Here is a 16,936-nt window from a genome sequence, read left to right as displayed (position 1 = left end):
GGTACATAAAGAACGACACAAGTGAGTCTCTCTTGGGATTTCAAAGTTGGTACACAAGCAGAGAAATGGGCCTTCATTGTATACCCCTGGTGCCACTTCCACCCAGCAAAATTACAATTTCTAGGATTCTCTGCCAAGATGGAATATGTATTAAAACAGTTTATAATGTGGATTTGCTCATATTCTTACAGTTCGATTAGTGCAAATAGGTGTAAAAGCATTTGTTCCACATGTAAAGAGCTTGTCCCCACCAATAAGGAGAACACGGATGTAATTCTGGCATTCCTCCTGCAATAACAACAACAAGAGGGGGAGGGGGTGAGACTCAGGATCACCAATGTTTCATAAGCAGCATACACTAAATAAAATATGCACTATAGTTCAAGGCTACCTTACAGTGTATGCCTGAACATGAAAAAATTGAATAATCTAGCTCCGAATGCAATCGACAGGATGAAAAATCAGATTATACAGTCATCCCTCCACATTTGTAGGTTAAACTTTCTCAGATTTGATTATTTGCAGATTATTTGTGACCATCTCCAGTGCTATTTTATGCTATTTATCAAAGTCCCTATCAAAAATAGCACATGGCAGCAGCAGAGGCAGAAGCAAATAATACATTGATACTTCTTTCTTTCAATATTAGGACAAGCTAGAGATATTTGTATTTTTTTCCACTTTCCCCGCCTATTTTGTTTTGTTTTATTTTTATTTGAGAAACTAAGAATATCTCATGACTGGAATTATGCTTTCAAAATATGTTCACTGTTCCTATTGCTTTCCTTCTAAAAGAATGGGTCAAAACTAGTAAGGAAAATAAGGGTTTTTTTCCTATTAGGATTCATCTTAATTAACTCTGAGCCCTTCCACACAGCCATATAACCCAGAATATCAAGTCCGACAATATCTGCTTTGAACTGGATTATATGAATCTACACTGCCATATATTGTAGTTCAAAGCAGATAATGTGGGATTTTATTCAGTTATGTGGAAGGAGGCCTCAGAGTTTATCCCATAAAGACAATGTGGTCAATTTTTCTCTTCTTTTTGCTATAAGCCCAGAGAAATGAGTGACTCAAAAGCTTCCTTCCAGAATTGTAAATGCTAACAACATAGTTGTTTCTGTTCAGGCTATGAGTTCAACATACCATAGTTATTTAGATGGAGCTTGAAACATTTATTTATTTATTTATTTATTTATTTATTTATTTACAGCATTTATATTCCGCCCTTCTCACCCCGAAGGGGACTCAGGGCGGATCACATTACACATATAGGCAAACATTCAATGCCTTTAACATAGGACAAAGACAAACAACATAGCTCCGAGCGGGCCTCGAACTCATGACCTCCTGGTCAGAGTGATTGATTGCAGTTAATTGCAGCTGGTTTGCTCTCCCGTCTGCGCCACAGCCCCGGGCCATACATGCATGATAAGGATATGGAGTCTAATACATCTCTGGATCGGCCAGTTGTCCATGCATGGGATGAAAAACTTGTATGAGGCCCATGGTCTCAATCAAATTGGTAGACCCAGAAAGAGCAAATCCGTTGAAGCAATGAGATTTACATGGAATTTTGATACTAATTTAACAGGATTTGAACTACATAAGTAATCTATGTGAAACTCTTTATACAATTCATGGACTCAAATGAGCGTCTTGGCGGTGAAGGTGTTACATTAAGCACCATGTCCCAAATATTGTTTTTAGTTCCACTTAAAGTAGACCCACTGGATTTGTTGAATTTACATATGAATTAACTCCGTATTCAACAACTGATTTAAATAGACTACTAGAGTTGGGATTATCAAGTAGATTTAGATCTAGCCTTTTGTTCCTCTATCACACAGAGATTTCCCCCCAATTACATATTTTTTCCTATTAGGATTAACTCATTTACATATGTGGCAATTCTACGTGCACTGTTGTTGGGAGATGTTCTCCAGATATGAGTGAGGCTTCCTTCTAAATAAATATGCATGGAAATGAGGCTATAGTTGCATTTTCTCCTTTATATCTAGAAAAAGGATTCAGAACCATGTGCTCACCTTTGATTTTCCTTTACTGTAACAAGCTTTTTCAGTAGCTTCATCACAACGCCATTCTACACCCTAAGACATGAAAACACAAGCATTGTTTGCAGCCAAACGCAAGAAAAACACAAAGATACAGTTTAGAGAGAATGAAGGCCCACTTCCTATTGGCCACAAACATTTCAAACTGCATGTAAAATCAAAGACTGTGATACATGCTGAACTATATATCTGCAGTGGATTGAGAGACAAATCAGAAGAGATGGGGAAGCCATGTTTGCTTTTTATCTATTTTTCTCTATTCTTGTATAAAGCATGGAGGAGAGAAACAGATATTTATGTGTCATTCCATATTCAAAAAGGCATACAAGTGCCCTTTCCCATCTTACTGAGTAGAGGGGTCAGTGGATTAGTCACCACAAGGTTGCTGGATCTACCTAGATTTACCCTCAGAGCTCCTGCAACTATATCAAGTTGAAAAGGAGACTACTGGTATGAAACTAGGGTCCAGCTCTTCTTCATCTTGGAGCAGTAAGAAGAAGAGTGATGAAAAATCTAGAATGTATTTACTGCCTCTTAGCAATGAATGTACCAATCATCTTTTTACTTCCAAAAATGCCACCTTCCTTCAACCTACCCTGGAAATAAACAGGGCAGACAGAAAAGTACGAAGTCCTAACAGTAAGGATAGCAAAAGCTGACAAGAAAAGCACCAGGAAGGAAAGGATGAAGTGAGAAAAAGAGCCCCCAGTGAGATGGGAGGTAGCTTGGTTCTCCCAACTATGGGCCATTTTAATCCTAAAATTACACACATACGCACCCTTTCAAATCTGTAAAGGGGAAATGATGTAAACACGTGTTACCAAAGGAAAATGTTTTGAATGCTTGTAAAATCTTGTGTAGCACTTTATACAATTAATAAAAATATAATAATAAAGATAGGGCAAAAACATTCATGAAAAAACACAAAGCTCAGTCTAAACTAGTGTGGTTTTGCAAATTACCTTCTCAATTTATTCATTTAAACAATTTCTTCATTGGTCTTCAACAAACCAATGAATGGTTTATAGCAGGGGTAGGCAAAGCATGGCCCTCCACATGTAGCCATGTAAGCTTCTTCAGAGAGTGCCTTCTACAGAGGAGGCAGTATGTTCTTGAAACTCAAAATTGCTGAGATAGATCTTTAAAAGCAATTCCACTTAAAAGTAATTCAGAAACATCGCAAACCTTTTTCCCTCTCTTTTTTCTTTTCTTTTTCATTTTCCTTTGTTTTTTTAACCTTATTGTACAAAATTTTCACATAATAAAGATTATTTTTATAAAAAATAGAAACACCGCTATATCTCATCTGAAATCCTGTGGCTGCTTCCTGCATAATCCTGGGACTTGTAGTTTAGTGAGACCCACAACCTCTCTGGCTAAGCATTTTAAAGACCCCCCTTCTAAACTACAAACTCCAGAATTCTATAGGAGGTAGCCACAGGATTTGAGATAGGATACATACTCTTTGCCTACTCTATAAGCTCTAGTGCAGTGGTTCTCAACCTGTGGATCCCCAAGTGTTTTGGCCTACAACTCCCAGAAATCCCAGTCAGTTTACCAGATGTAAAGGTTTTGGGGGCTGAAGACCAAAACATCTGGAGGTCTCACAGGTTGAGAACCACTGCTCTAGTGTGATAAGTTGTGAACTAGGGACCTCCAAGTCACCCTATCATCAACAGCCCTGCTTAGGTCTTGAAGATAGAACTGTGGATTCCTTGACTGAGTCTCTCCATCTGGAATCGGGTCTTCCTCTTTTCATACTGCCTTCTATCTTACCAAGCATTATTGTTTTTGTAGTCAATCATGTCTTCTCATGATATGTCTAAAGTGTGGTAAATTCCATTTGGTCATCTTGGTGTCTAGAGAGAGGTCAGGCTTGATTTCCTCTAAGACTGTCTCATCATATGGGTTTTGCGGTAAAAAATATTAAAACAGGGCTTACTGTGCTTTCGTCTGCAGAGCTCTGATTAGTTACAGTGCCATTGTTGTTGTCTCCAAGAGATCCTCCTCTCTGTCAGTGTCACTCCCAATAGATGTTTGGCACATTTAGCCTGGCTCTCAAGCAAAAGCTTGTCTGACACGGGAAACCCTACATTGTTGCCATCAGTATAGCCTCGCTATCCTTGGGGGCATGGATTCCCACATGGAAAGATAGTGCCACCGGGAGTAATCCTTGGAAACATTTTGTCCATTAAACTGCATATTAAAGGGAATTAAACTGGTGCTATGTCAAATTGCAACATTATTCCTGATCAATAATATATTATTAATTTGCCATGCTACATATTAGCAGGATTACATATGCCAAATGATGCCCATGAGAGTCCTATATTCCAACAGGACCATACTTCAAAAGGCTCCTCTAAATTGAAGGATTAAAGGAGAACTGGAATCATCCATTCTTTGTCTGCTGAGGGGCCAGTTTCCATGGAGACATGGCTGACAATCCCTGCTGTCAGCTGAGACAGACTGGCAAAAAGCTTCTACTTTCTAAGTATGATCCAGCAATCTGTAGCACTGATGCAAGTTTTCCCCTAACTACAGTGCAAATTCAAAAGAACACCATGTTCCCTTGACATGACATCAGCAAAGGCAAAGACATCATTGTAAGTAGAGTTGAAACTTCTTTAGTAATAGCTTCTAGGTTCAATGCTTGTCTTTTTTTCATATAATTTTTATTACGAAGATATGTGAAATGGGAAAGGGTACAAGAGTGGATACAGAACAGGAACACTTTTAACATTGTATATCATCATCATCATCTTCCATTGTTATTTAATACAAAAAAAGGTTTATATGTCAAAAAAAGAAAAAAAGAAAACATTTATCTTCTAATCTAAAGCAGAAAGACAGAAAAGTGGGTATACAATGCACTGAAACAAAGGAGATAGAAAAGTTGAGAAATAGAAAATAGAAAACCCTAACTAACACTTCCTACCCTATTTTTGCTGTCCTCTTTATAATAAAAAAAATCTGTCTTTTTGTCATAAATCTTATGTCTGGTAGATTAACTTTCCAAGATCCCTTGGATATCACTGGGGATCTTGTTATTCTTGTCACTAACTTCACTATTTATAATTTTCTTTTTATTCCTAAATCCCTGTAGTACTAATTTTTCCTTAATGCTGTAAAAAGCAAATTATTTTGGTTTTCTTTTCTTCTTTTAAATAGTCAATAAAAGGCTGTCATTGTTCTCCACATTTGGAAACTTCATGCCTGTCTTAACCAAATTTTAACCAAAACCTGACCGATAGCTTCACACTAGGCTTGTGTATTTCGGCTGAACCTCAATCCGTTTCTGCTGGCCGAATACTGGCAGAGCCCCATATTCGTTTTTGCGTGCCTTCCGAAAACACCAGGCTGAAGTTTTTGGACTGCAGCCAATAAATGTGGCTAGATCTGGCCCATTGGCAGCAATGGAGGGTTCCCCGGGCTCCCCTTTCTATCATTTTAGACAATGGCATTGTTTGTCCTTATATCCTTCATTAAGACCTGGATTAAAAAGTATTTGAGTTAAGATATCACTCTTTCTGCAATCCTTTCCCTTAGGTCTGTAGAGGAGACCTGGGTTTAATACTTCATTAAAGCTGCTTCTACTCTAGAGGAGACAAGTGGCAGCTCTTACGCACTCTCCCTGCACGCAGCTTTCCATTAAGGCATTTTAAGGATGCTTTTAACTTCACACTGGGAAGGAAGACTGATAACTTGGAGCTATCCTTTGGGCTTCCTTTAAAAAAGTCATCTCTTTTCTCTTGGTTTGCCTTTGCACTACAGGCCCTGCCTGCCTTTTCCCCACTCACACATTTCTGCTTCAGGTTTAATGCTCCCTTAAAGTTGTTTCTACTTTCTCCTCTAGAAGAGATGTAACTAAATACACTGAAGCTAGGATGTGATGCCAAATAGGGAATGAGGAGCCTTGATTGGCTGCCACGTGGTCCCATTACAAATGGGAAAATGTGATGGACGGGCCCTTGTCATTACGGTCACCCGTAGAACCAAAGAACCTGGTTTGGCCAAAGTAAAATGGCTAAAACTGCACAAGTCTACTTTAATATGCAGGTAGATCTTGTAGCTCTTTAGAGAATACCTAGCTTTTGTCTGCTCATTTCTTGGAAGCAATAAATTATAATTAGTTGATATACATTATTAGGCTGAGGGATGATTTTGAAGGGGAGCAGCTCAAAGATCTGATTTCCCATTAATGGATTTTAGACTTTCTGCCTTCAGAAGATACTTAACCCATTGAGCTTCCTGCAAAGAAATCCTCAAATGCTTCTGGTTGGATTCTGGGTTCACTTCTACCTTTCAGAAGGACCTACCTCTGGTTTTTCAATGCACTGCCAAGAAATTGTTTAGAGCAGCATGAAATATGGAAAAGGCCTTCCGGAGGGCAGAAAAGAATTAATCTTTCATGCTAGGACATTGCTTTAAAAGGTCTTCTTGTATTAGAAGGACACAGAATATAAGTGTTGGAAGCAGGTGTTAGACTAGAGGAGAGCTGGAGGTCAGCAGACATTTTAAAGCACAAAAATAAAGTATGAAGAAAACTGTTCCCCCAAAGAGTCAAAGGGCTTTTTAAAAACTCCCAAATCGTTCAAATGATGACAGGTACAAATGATAAAGAGCTTGCACTGTGCCCACCAGGCACATCCTGAGAAGATGGAAGACATTAGGCTAAAGGAACAAAAGGTGCATAGCAATGGTAGAGGAGAGTAAGGCTCCAAAGAAAATGAAAACAAATGAAATGTTTCAGGAGTCATTTCATTGCCAAGGAAGCCAGCAGGCAAACATTTCCTCTTCCTTGTTTCCCTTATAACAATTCAGCAACACAAAACACATACAAAAAGTGTTCATGCATATTCTACTACCCCATGTGGCAGTCAATCAAGAGATTTAAAACTTAGAGATACAACAGGGAACTTGTAGTGTTGAGTGATTTCAGCTAACTGCTAAAACATGGGTTCGGAGCCCGGCACAATTTGCTACTGCAAAGGTCAGATCAAGACACAAACCAAGTTTGAAGGCAAAAGAAATAGAAGGTTATTCTTTCTTAGAGACTAAAAAATCTAAATTGGTAGGATAATTGCTTTTGTATATTAGTGGAACATCTATATTAAAAAATTAAAACTGACTCCCAAGAGTTCCTAACATTGTGCCATGGCAGTCAAAAGTGGGGTTAAACTGTATGGCATAATGTTAGGGACTTGTGGGAGTTTGTTTTACTAGATCTTTAGCCTTCTCTGCCAAAAAGTGGTGATGCCTAATCAAACTACAAATTCTAGTATTTCATAGCACTGAGTGATGTTAAACTGCATTAATTCTACAATGTAAATGCACACTAGGTCTATTTCCTCTGTTGCGTGGAGCAAAGTGCCTAGAAGCAGACATTTATAGTTAGACTGTATATGTGAATAGCCATAGAACACTCAAGGCAGTGGTGATGAGTTGACAGATTCAGTATTAACAATTGCTCATAGGGGACTAAAGATAGGATTGATGATGTTGCCTAAAGGCAAGATAAAATGAAACAGTGAAATTGGAATATCTCCACAAACTCCAGCACACTAACTGTGGATTGGGTTTTGGGTTCTTGGCATAATAATAATAATAATAATAATAATAATAATAATAATAATAATAATAATAATAATAATAACTTTATTTTTATACCCCGCCCGATCTCCCCAATGGGGACTCGGAGCGGCTTACATGGGGACCAAGCCCGATAACATACAACAATAAAATGATAAAACAATTATACCAAACACATTGTAATACTAGTTAGCACCCCAGCCTCATGAGGGTGCCCCATGGCTAGTTTATCACATTTCCTTTCTGGTCCCCAGCCAGCACCACAGTACATTCCAATAAATCATTTTATTACATGGTTATCTATTCATCTTGGCTTTAGACATCTTCCCTTTTGTCTTTGAATTTCTGCGGCTATTTCCTTACACAGTCTGTCTAAAATGATCTCTTCTCAGCACTTCACTCCATGCATCTGAGTGGGTAGATTTAGTTTATAAAAGTTTATGCTACCAATTTCATTATCTTAGGTATTCTCTAAGGAGCTACAAGATCTACCTGCATACTGAATTCTTTGAATCCTGCTCCAAAAAGAGACACACAAGATAATGATGCTACAAATAATGTTTTGCAACACTAGATAAGGAGAAAGCATAATGGAGTTCTTGATTCAATTGGTAACCAAACACTTCCCATAATGCCTCTTTCCAGCCTGAGCGGCAAGCAGAAACATTGAAGTTTGATAACAAACAGCGATTTCCCAAGCTTATGTGATTATGTTGACCCAGAGCTGCTAGAATTCAAAAACTGTCACAGCTATGAACATGTGTAAATTACGGGAGGAACCTGCTGCTGAAATTTTTCTGCACAATCATTCAGCACCAATGTAATATTGGAAAAAGACTCAACTGCTGAAAAAGTAAATGTCATACAATAAACTGGGCCCAGATACAGGTCTTATTTTGAGAAACAATAGCCTAAGCATGTCCAAGCCTTCACCTTGACTCTGTAGCCAAGCCCTTAATCTTGATTTAATCTGCAACAATGAGCAAATGAGATTACCGGTATATGTATCTTCATGCCTATAAAACATTCACCTCCTAAGTAATGTTGATCAAGTCCCTCTTTAAAGACATGGGGAAATGGTCTAGTCAAAAAGTTGACAACCATAACTTCTACTGCTTCAATACTTCTGATTCACACTGTTCCACATGGTTAGGACTGAAAATGTAATAAACCCAAAGACATATTGATAGCCCTCTCCCCCCCCCCCCCCAATTTTTTCTTATCTCCAGATATAGTGCAGGTCCCATTGCCTTGAAAGGCCAGATTCAGAAATGAAAATTGAAATATAAAACCTGGCTTAACTATCATTTCTTTTCCCTCTTCCTCTCCACAAAACCTACACTTCAAATGTCAAGTTTATGCAACTGTAAGCCTTACCTTTTTATGATACATATTATTTATTTACCAGTATTACACGTCAAATATAAAAGCAAAAGGGTGAGACCAAGAGACATCCTACCCCGTAAAGATCTTACAATCTTAACTGGACAGAGGGTTAAAACAGAAGAATGGAAAATGGGCTAAAGGGATGAGGCTAAGAATACTTATAGTTGGAGGTAATTAATTTCTGGCAGCAACGAAAAGTTAGAGTTTGAGTTAAAGATATAGAAGCTCTGGGGAAATTACTGAAAGGGGAAGAGGGGCACTGCATGAGTATTACGCAAATTATATCAAGAGCAGACCTTTCATCATGACCACCTCAACAGTAGCCTTTATCCACCCTGGGAATCCAAAAATGCTGGCAGGTGTTTATGCATTTCCTTCACCCACAAAATACATTGGATAGCAACTGGTCATACTAATATATTTTCCAAGTAATACTTTGTTTTTATTTTTTACTTATTTACTGCATTTGTGTTCCCCCTTTCCTCCAGAAAACAATGGCAGGTGGCATTCGAAACAACAAATTAACAAATACAATAAAATTGAAATAATTAAAATCTTATAAAACAGTATAAATACATTTTGGGGGAAAATGATAAACTATTCCCATAAGAAACTCCCCTGCTTACATTTTAAAAGTCTGCTTAAACAAAAATGCCTTTGTCTGCCAGCGAAAAAACAGCAGGGGGGGGGGCAGATTGGCCTCTTACAGAAAGGGATTTCAGAGGGTGGGAGCCACCACTAAGAAGGCTCTCTCTCATGTCCTCTCCTAGCGAGTCTCCTAGGACCAAGTGAAAGCCTTCCACTGAGGGCATTGAAACTCTGGCAGGTTCATATGTTTGTAGGTTCATATTTCAGATAGTCTGGATCCAAGCCATAAAATGTACTGCAGTGTATGTCATGACTAGCATTCAAAGTGCAGGTATTAACCTATAAATCCCTATACGGCTCGGGCCCTGCCTATCTCCGTGACTGCATCTCCCCCATGAACCAGTGCAGGCCTTGAGATCTGCTGGGGAGGCTCTCCTTTCGCTCCCACCACTGTCCCAAGTGTGAATGGTGGGGACGAGGGATGGACCTTCTCGGTAGTGGCCCCCTGGCTCTGGAACGCCCTCCCTAAAGAGATCAGGCAGGCCCCCACTTTGCCCACTTTCCATATGAAATTAAAAACCTGGTGGTTTCAGCAGGTTTTTGAATAAGATTAGTCTCATTAGTCAAATCAGACTCTACTCTGGTACACTGCCCACCTCTTGGCCCTAAGATATGTTGTATAAGTTACCTATCCCTAAAAATGGATCACGTCAACCTTGACCTGACTAATGATTCTCGCCCTCTCGATCGAAGATTCTGACTGTGATGGCTTATTTTAACTGAATTGTCTTTGTCTAGTTTTAACAATGTGTTTATTTTGCTGTGTTAAGTTATTGTATGTTGTTTTGCACTCATGCTAGAAACTGCCCTGACTTCCTTTGGGGAGATAGAGAGGTATATAAATAAATTATTATTATTATTATTATTATTATTATTATTATTATTATTATTATTATTATTATTATTATATTGGAAATGAACTGGTACTCAGTGATGCTGCATTAATCAGTGGATTATATGCTTCCTATAACTGAAAGATCCATTTCCCCATCCAGCTGCTGTGGTGACTGCAGCTAAATGCAAAGGGAACAAGGTTTTGAAGTCATTTTAATAATCATGGTCAAACACAGAAAGGATTAATTTGTATTAGTGACCTTGGCAGGTAGGTATTTTGTGTGTGTGTGTTAGCTTGGCTGTTTGAAGGTTTCAAAGGATACAAATGATGAGAATGAACTGGTGAAGTAATTTTTCGCTGGTACTAACCTAAAATCTCTCTCTATATAAATGTTCTGATAGTTTTTCCCTTAACTTAAACAACAAAAGTACACAACCAAAACACACCAAATTTGGCCACAAAAGACATGGTCATCCGGACTGTTTTTTTACTTCAAAAAACAAGAAAAATAAAGTCCTAATTAGAGGGAGAGGAATAACTGTTTCTTTCCCATTGCTGCCAGTTAGGCTAAGCTCCGCTCACTTTGTCTCCTAGCAACCCACTCAGCCATTTAATGGCGGCCAGGGCCTCTTCACTGAGGCCTCTTCCACACTGCCTATAAAATACAGATTATCTGATTTGAACTGGATTATATGCCAGTGTAGACTCAAGGCCCTTCCCCTACTAAGGAAGTAGCCAAGCTTCAAAGCGGCTCTTTGATTGAGGTTGCTACTCCAGCTACTCCAGAAAACGGCCAGGCTTTGAGGCTGCAAGGCTATTCACTGCTATTCCACCTGGCCAACAAATGATTCCCATAAGCCACAGCAACACGTGGCTGGGCAAAGCTAGTGTACTATATAACCTTTCATTTACTATATAAACTTTAAGAGTCCACTTGCCATTGGCCTAGCCTCTGTGTGTTTGTGTGTGAAGAAGGGAGTCATCCCAGACCAGGGCCCCCAAATACTCAGCTTTGTTATCATGTCAGAAATGAGCAAGTCACTTCTGGTGTGAGAGAATCGGATGTCTACAGAGACGCTGCCTAAAGGACTCCCAGATGTGTTACCATCCTGTGGGAGGCTTATCTCATGTCCCAATAGTCAGCTATGGGACAATGAATTGCTGTCCAAAGATAATCCCTTGTACAGGGATCCAATTCTACCATTGACTAGAGAGTCCGGATGTCATCTATGAAAGGGCTGGAAAACTTCTTTGCTCGATATGTTCAGCTCATAAAGCTTATTTTATAGCAGTAATGTTTGTCAGGTTTGATATCAAACAGCATCTTGGGGTGGCCTTGAACTATAGCCAGTCACTAAACATAAAGGGCTTTGTCCCTCTGATTCCATCATAAAGAAGCAGAGAGTCAATAAAAGTAACAAGCAATTATGTTGAATGTAGTCGGGGTTTAGTGGTGAAGTTCCTTGGAGATATAGAAGAGAGACTAGGAGGAAAAAGAGAGGATGAGAAGAATAACTGAGAGCTTTGAAGGGAGGAGAAAGAGTGTGTAACTTTAGATGAAGTATTGCCATACACTAGACAATTACAGCATCTACTTTTGTATAATTCAATACAAACAGAAGTGTGTGTGTGTGTGTGTATACAAAAAATATAAAACAAACAAAACAAAACTCCAGGCAGATGGTAGAGCGTGCCTTAGACAGATGGCTCTGATAATTAGAAACTGGCAAAATATACTATTTCCAAAGGTGGTTTAATTACATGGTGCCAGAAAACATGCCACATAATTTTATAATTTCACATCATTGCCGTCATACTATTGTTATCATTTTGCCTTTTCATCTTTTGCCACATAGTCAAACATGATAGCAAAGTATCATGCAACCAGGAATATAATGTAATGGTAAAAAAACAAGACTGACAGACATCAGTATTACCTTCAGATACATGGAGGGGATCAATGACAAGAGAGCCAATATGTTGTAATGGTTTGAGCACTGGGCTATGATTCTGGAGACCAGGGTCCAGACTCCCGCTTGGTAATCTTGGACAGGTCGCATTCCCTCAGCCTCAGGGGAAAGCAAAGACTAAGGCCCCTTCCACACTACCTTATATTCCAGGATGTCATCCCAGATTATCTGCTTTAAACTGGATTATGTGAGTCCCCACTGCCAGATAACCTGGGATAAACAGATAATCTGGGATCAGATCCTGGGATATAGGGGCAGTGTGGATGGGGCCAAACACTGAACAATTCTAGCCAAGAAACCCCTGTGTTTGGTTCATCTTAGGGTAGCCATGTGTTGGAAGATTCTTGAGGGCAACAAGGGCAAGAAACACACAGTGGACTTTCATCCTCTTTTTGCCATTATTGCTAGTTGATGATTTGCCGGGAAGTGGACAAAGGCAAATGGGTGCTTGATTTCTGTAATGTTCATCTGCTCGACCTCTCATGGCTATAGGATGGGTGAGCCCAGAGGATGAGCAATAAGGAAGAAATCAAAGAAAAGAAATTAAGGCACTTAGAGATGGACCTTCTGCTGGGCCTCAACAAATGCCCAACCATTTGTTAGTTATATGTGCCAACGTGCCAAACGAAACAGGATGCTTGACCACATGGCTTAGCAAAGTTCTTCTTACATTTATTTGCTATTCCATAAATGTGGTGAACAGATGCCTTCTTGTACTTATACATCTCTTTGGTCTCTTGGTAATGCCTAGACTACAGTATCAAAAGTGGCCAACATATTCCTTCTTTGTTTAAGCAAGAACACTGTCACTGAGCTGCCCAAAGGAACTAGAAACAGTTGTTGTGTTTCTGTGCTGACCATGTCCATGCTGCTGGCTAAACATTGTCTTCATAATCTTGTTTTTCATGACAAGTTGGAAAATGATTTCTCTGAGAGCTTTAGGGCGAGGGCTGAGACTTTTTTAAAGAGTTTTCAAGAAGCTTTCTAAACTAAAACTCCCAGAAGTGTTTTGTTTGTTTGAGGAAAGCTGTTACAGGTTTGATATAAAATCAATACAGTTTCTGGTGTAGATATATGAAACTACTGTGTGTTCATAGAAGTTATTGAGGCATGATTCTTCAAACTTGTATGTATAATTGACTCACTTTCTGGCATTGTTTTTGGCATAATTGACCCATGTAGCCTACATGGGAATTAACTCATTGTATTGCTGACAGGTAAGTCAGAATGAAATAAAATTATTTACTCAAAGTTCAACAGATAAAGAGGCAGAGGTTACTGACTGACTAATCACCTTAATTCCAATCCATGTGCCACATCTATTGAAAGGTGTGGCAAAAGCCATTATTGTGTTCTCTATGTTTTCTGTTGCTGTCAGGACTCATGCTGTGAAGTTCATGTGAATACATTCTGTTTCCTAAATTTGCGTCTTCCTGAAAGTTGCTATCTACAGTGGAATTGATGAAAAAATGAGGAGAGACTATGAGCTGGTATTCTGAGAATACCATCAGACCCTGAGATTAAACATAAAGGTTGTCTAACACACAGCCAAAGCAGGTCCAAGGTAATTTTCAAGTATAGGTGAACAGAAATTTTAGCGCCCCCCCCCCAAGAAAAACCAATAACTGAAAAGTAAAAGCATTGGATAAGTGAAAATGTTGGATAATAAGGAGGGATTAAGGAAAAGCCTAAATAAAGAACAACACTCAGGGAAAATCCAGACAGGAAGCAATCAGGGATAGCTAACACCTCCCCAAAAAAAAGATTCTCCCAGGCAAGAGGAAGCTAGGCCTTGAAGCCACAGTGCCATTAAATGCTAATCAAGGTGATTAATCACAATATCCACACTTTCCTCCCAACAGACAAGAGCTCTTTCTCTCACCCTGGACATTATTCCACAGACAAATAAACTTCACTTGCCTTGCTTCCAAAAGACCAGCAGGCTCCAGAAGGCCCAGCGAAAGGCCCACCTGGCCCACTGGAAGGGCTGATGCGTGCTCCCAAAGGCCCAGCGCAGGCTACGGAAGGCCCACCCGGCCCACCGGAAGTGTCGAGGCGGGCTTCAGAAGGACCAGCGCGGGCTCCACAGAAAAGCAGGGTTTCTCTGCTTTGGAGAGTGGAGATCGCCTCCCTTCTGACCAGGATGGCGATCTCCACTCTGCAAAGAAGAAAAGCAGCGTGGGGATCGCTTTTTGGGCTGCCGCTACTGCGTCGCTGCTGGGGCGCCTCCATGGTGCCCCCGGGAACAATGCGCTACAGGTGACCGCCTAATTGGCCTCGAGGATGGACCACCTCTGCACACAGCCATAAAACCCAGAATATCAAGGCAGAAAATCCCACAATATCTGCTTTGAACTGGGTTATTTGATTCCACACTGCCATATATTCCAGTTCAAAGCAGAAAATGTGGGATCTTATTCAGCTGTATGGAATGGCCCTAAGTATCATTTCTAAACAATTTACTGGCAACATCTATCCCAGAGCTATTTTTCTTTAGATATCAAGCACTAAGCCTGAGACTACCTTCATGCAAAACATGTCTTACCATTGGGTTACCTGGCCTTTCCCTTTCTAGTACTTCATTTTTTCTTTCTGTTTTACTTTGAAACTATCATGGTTGACTTGCTGGCCCTTTCCCTTGTACTTTTTGTCTCAGATTTATCTGAGTTGAACCTGGCTCATTATACTTTTCCTTTTTTACGAGGTGAAAAACCAAAAAACGAAAACCAAAAGGTGAGGCATCAGTATGTCTTCTTGGAGCAACAAATCTTGGCAAACGAAAATGAAAACGGAGCAGAAGTATGAAACAAAACAAAACGGATAGAGATTTCATACAAATAAAAGGCAAACTTTGCATCTGGCCGAGGCCTGTGCAATGGAATTATGAATAATGTTACACTTTGGCACAAGACGTCTAAAATATATACTATTGTCCTGTATGCCAGCAATAAGGAACCTATGTAACCCAACCCTGGGAAAAATGGAGGATGTAAATTAATGTAAGAGACACCTCTAAGTTTAGATGAATGATGAATTCTATCATTCTTCAAAATGGACTTTGTTGGGTAGAGATGATAGAAGTTGCAGTTCAACATAATCTAAAAGCCCATAGGATGCCCATATCTGATACAGGATGTTGTATTATACAAGTACTCTAGAAGGATATTCAGTGTTGCCATTGCAAAACATAAATTACTGTCAGTCAAAATATTTTTGGAAACCATGAAGTTTGTTTTCAAATTGTTGTTGCTATGTACCTTTGAGTTGACTTTCACTTATGACAACCCTAACGTCAGGATTTTTGTCAAGGTTTATTCAGAGGAGATATTCCATTTCCTTGATCTAAGACTAAGCAAGTGTGACGTGCCCAAAGATGGCTGAACAGGTTGAGCCCAATCATCCAGGAAACTGGATCACACTACTGTTATAAACCCATTCTAATGGGAAACCTTTGAGCTTCACTCCTCAATCTCAGTTCCAATGAAAACTGAGACCTGTATGAATCCTTCCTTTCTCTTCACTGTACAGTCCATAGTTTTGGTGCAAGAATAGGTAAAGTTAAAGTTTTCCCCTGACATTAAGTCTAGTTGTGTCCAAATCTGGAGGTTGGTGCTCATCTACATTTTTAAGTCGAAGAGCCGGAGTAGTACCTATCTACTTACTTTTGCATGTTTTCAAACTGCTAGGTTTGCAGAAGCTGGGGCTAACAGTGGGAGCTCACCCCGCTCCCCAGATTTGAACCGCCGGTCAAGTTCAGCAGCTCAGCCATTTAATCCACTACACCACCAGGACCCCCCCCACACACACACACACACACTTTATATTTTACTGTGAAGTTCCATGTACACTTATGCCACACACACAAACATTACAAATATTTATCTTAACTAGCAATGAAAATATTACTAAATGCTACAAAAAAATTTAAATTCATTATATGTTATAATACCATGAAAAAGGATGATTAAAAATATCCCCAACCTCTAAATGTATATATCCTCTTAATAATTGGATATACAATATAACAATGACAATTACGATGACAATTAAATCACATCAGCCCACACTTGAGTAGAGCTTTATATAATGAAGAACGATAAACTAAAACTTCTGCCCATTCAGTCCACATGGCCATGTGCTACAGAACTATAGTAGCTCAAAGATAATTTTACACATTTATTATTGTTTCCTTTGACAGCTGGTGCCTGGGAAAAACACATTTGTGTTCATTTCTCCAGAAAAAAAATCTAACAGGGAACATTTTATTATTGGTGACTGAAAGCACTTATTTTACTTCTTTCCTTTTTTAAAAGCAAGAATATATGATCAAAGCCATAAGTAAAAACTTTTATCTCTCAACAATGTGATTACGGACATCAGATGTTATCACCATTGTCTGTAATATGTGGATGCTTTTGTATGTT

The 16,936-nt window shown here is 39.3% G+C and overlaps 1 protein-coding gene across 4 annotated transcripts in view; it reads right to left on the bottom strand.

The window, feature by feature from the left end:
- Positions 1 to 16,936, bottom strand: part of sema5a (semaphorin 5A) — a 216,724-nt gene that overhangs the window by 88,514 nt on the left and 111,274 nt on the right. For all 4 annotated transcript variants that reach the window (XM_062977930.1, XM_008109113.3, XM_062977931.1 and 1 more), the window contains 2 exons: positions 2,055 to 2,117; positions 190 to 288 (listed from right to left, as the gene is read on the bottom strand). In XM_062977930.1, the coding sequence (XP_062834000.1) occupies positions 190 to 288; positions 2,055 to 2,117 (162 nt within the window). The remainder of the gene's footprint in view (positions 1 to 189; positions 289 to 2,054; positions 2,118 to 16,936) is intronic.

The sequence above is a fragment of the Anolis carolinensis genome, chromosome 4, assembly GCF_035594765.1.
Source record: "Anolis carolinensis isolate JA03-04 chromosome 4, rAnoCar3.1.pri, whole genome shotgun sequence".
NCBI lineage: Eukaryota > Metazoa > Chordata > Lepidosauria > Squamata > Dactyloidae > Anolis > Anolis carolinensis.
The sequence above is the reverse complement of the archived record's forward strand: the minus strand, read 5'-3'. Positions and strand labels throughout refer to the sequence as shown.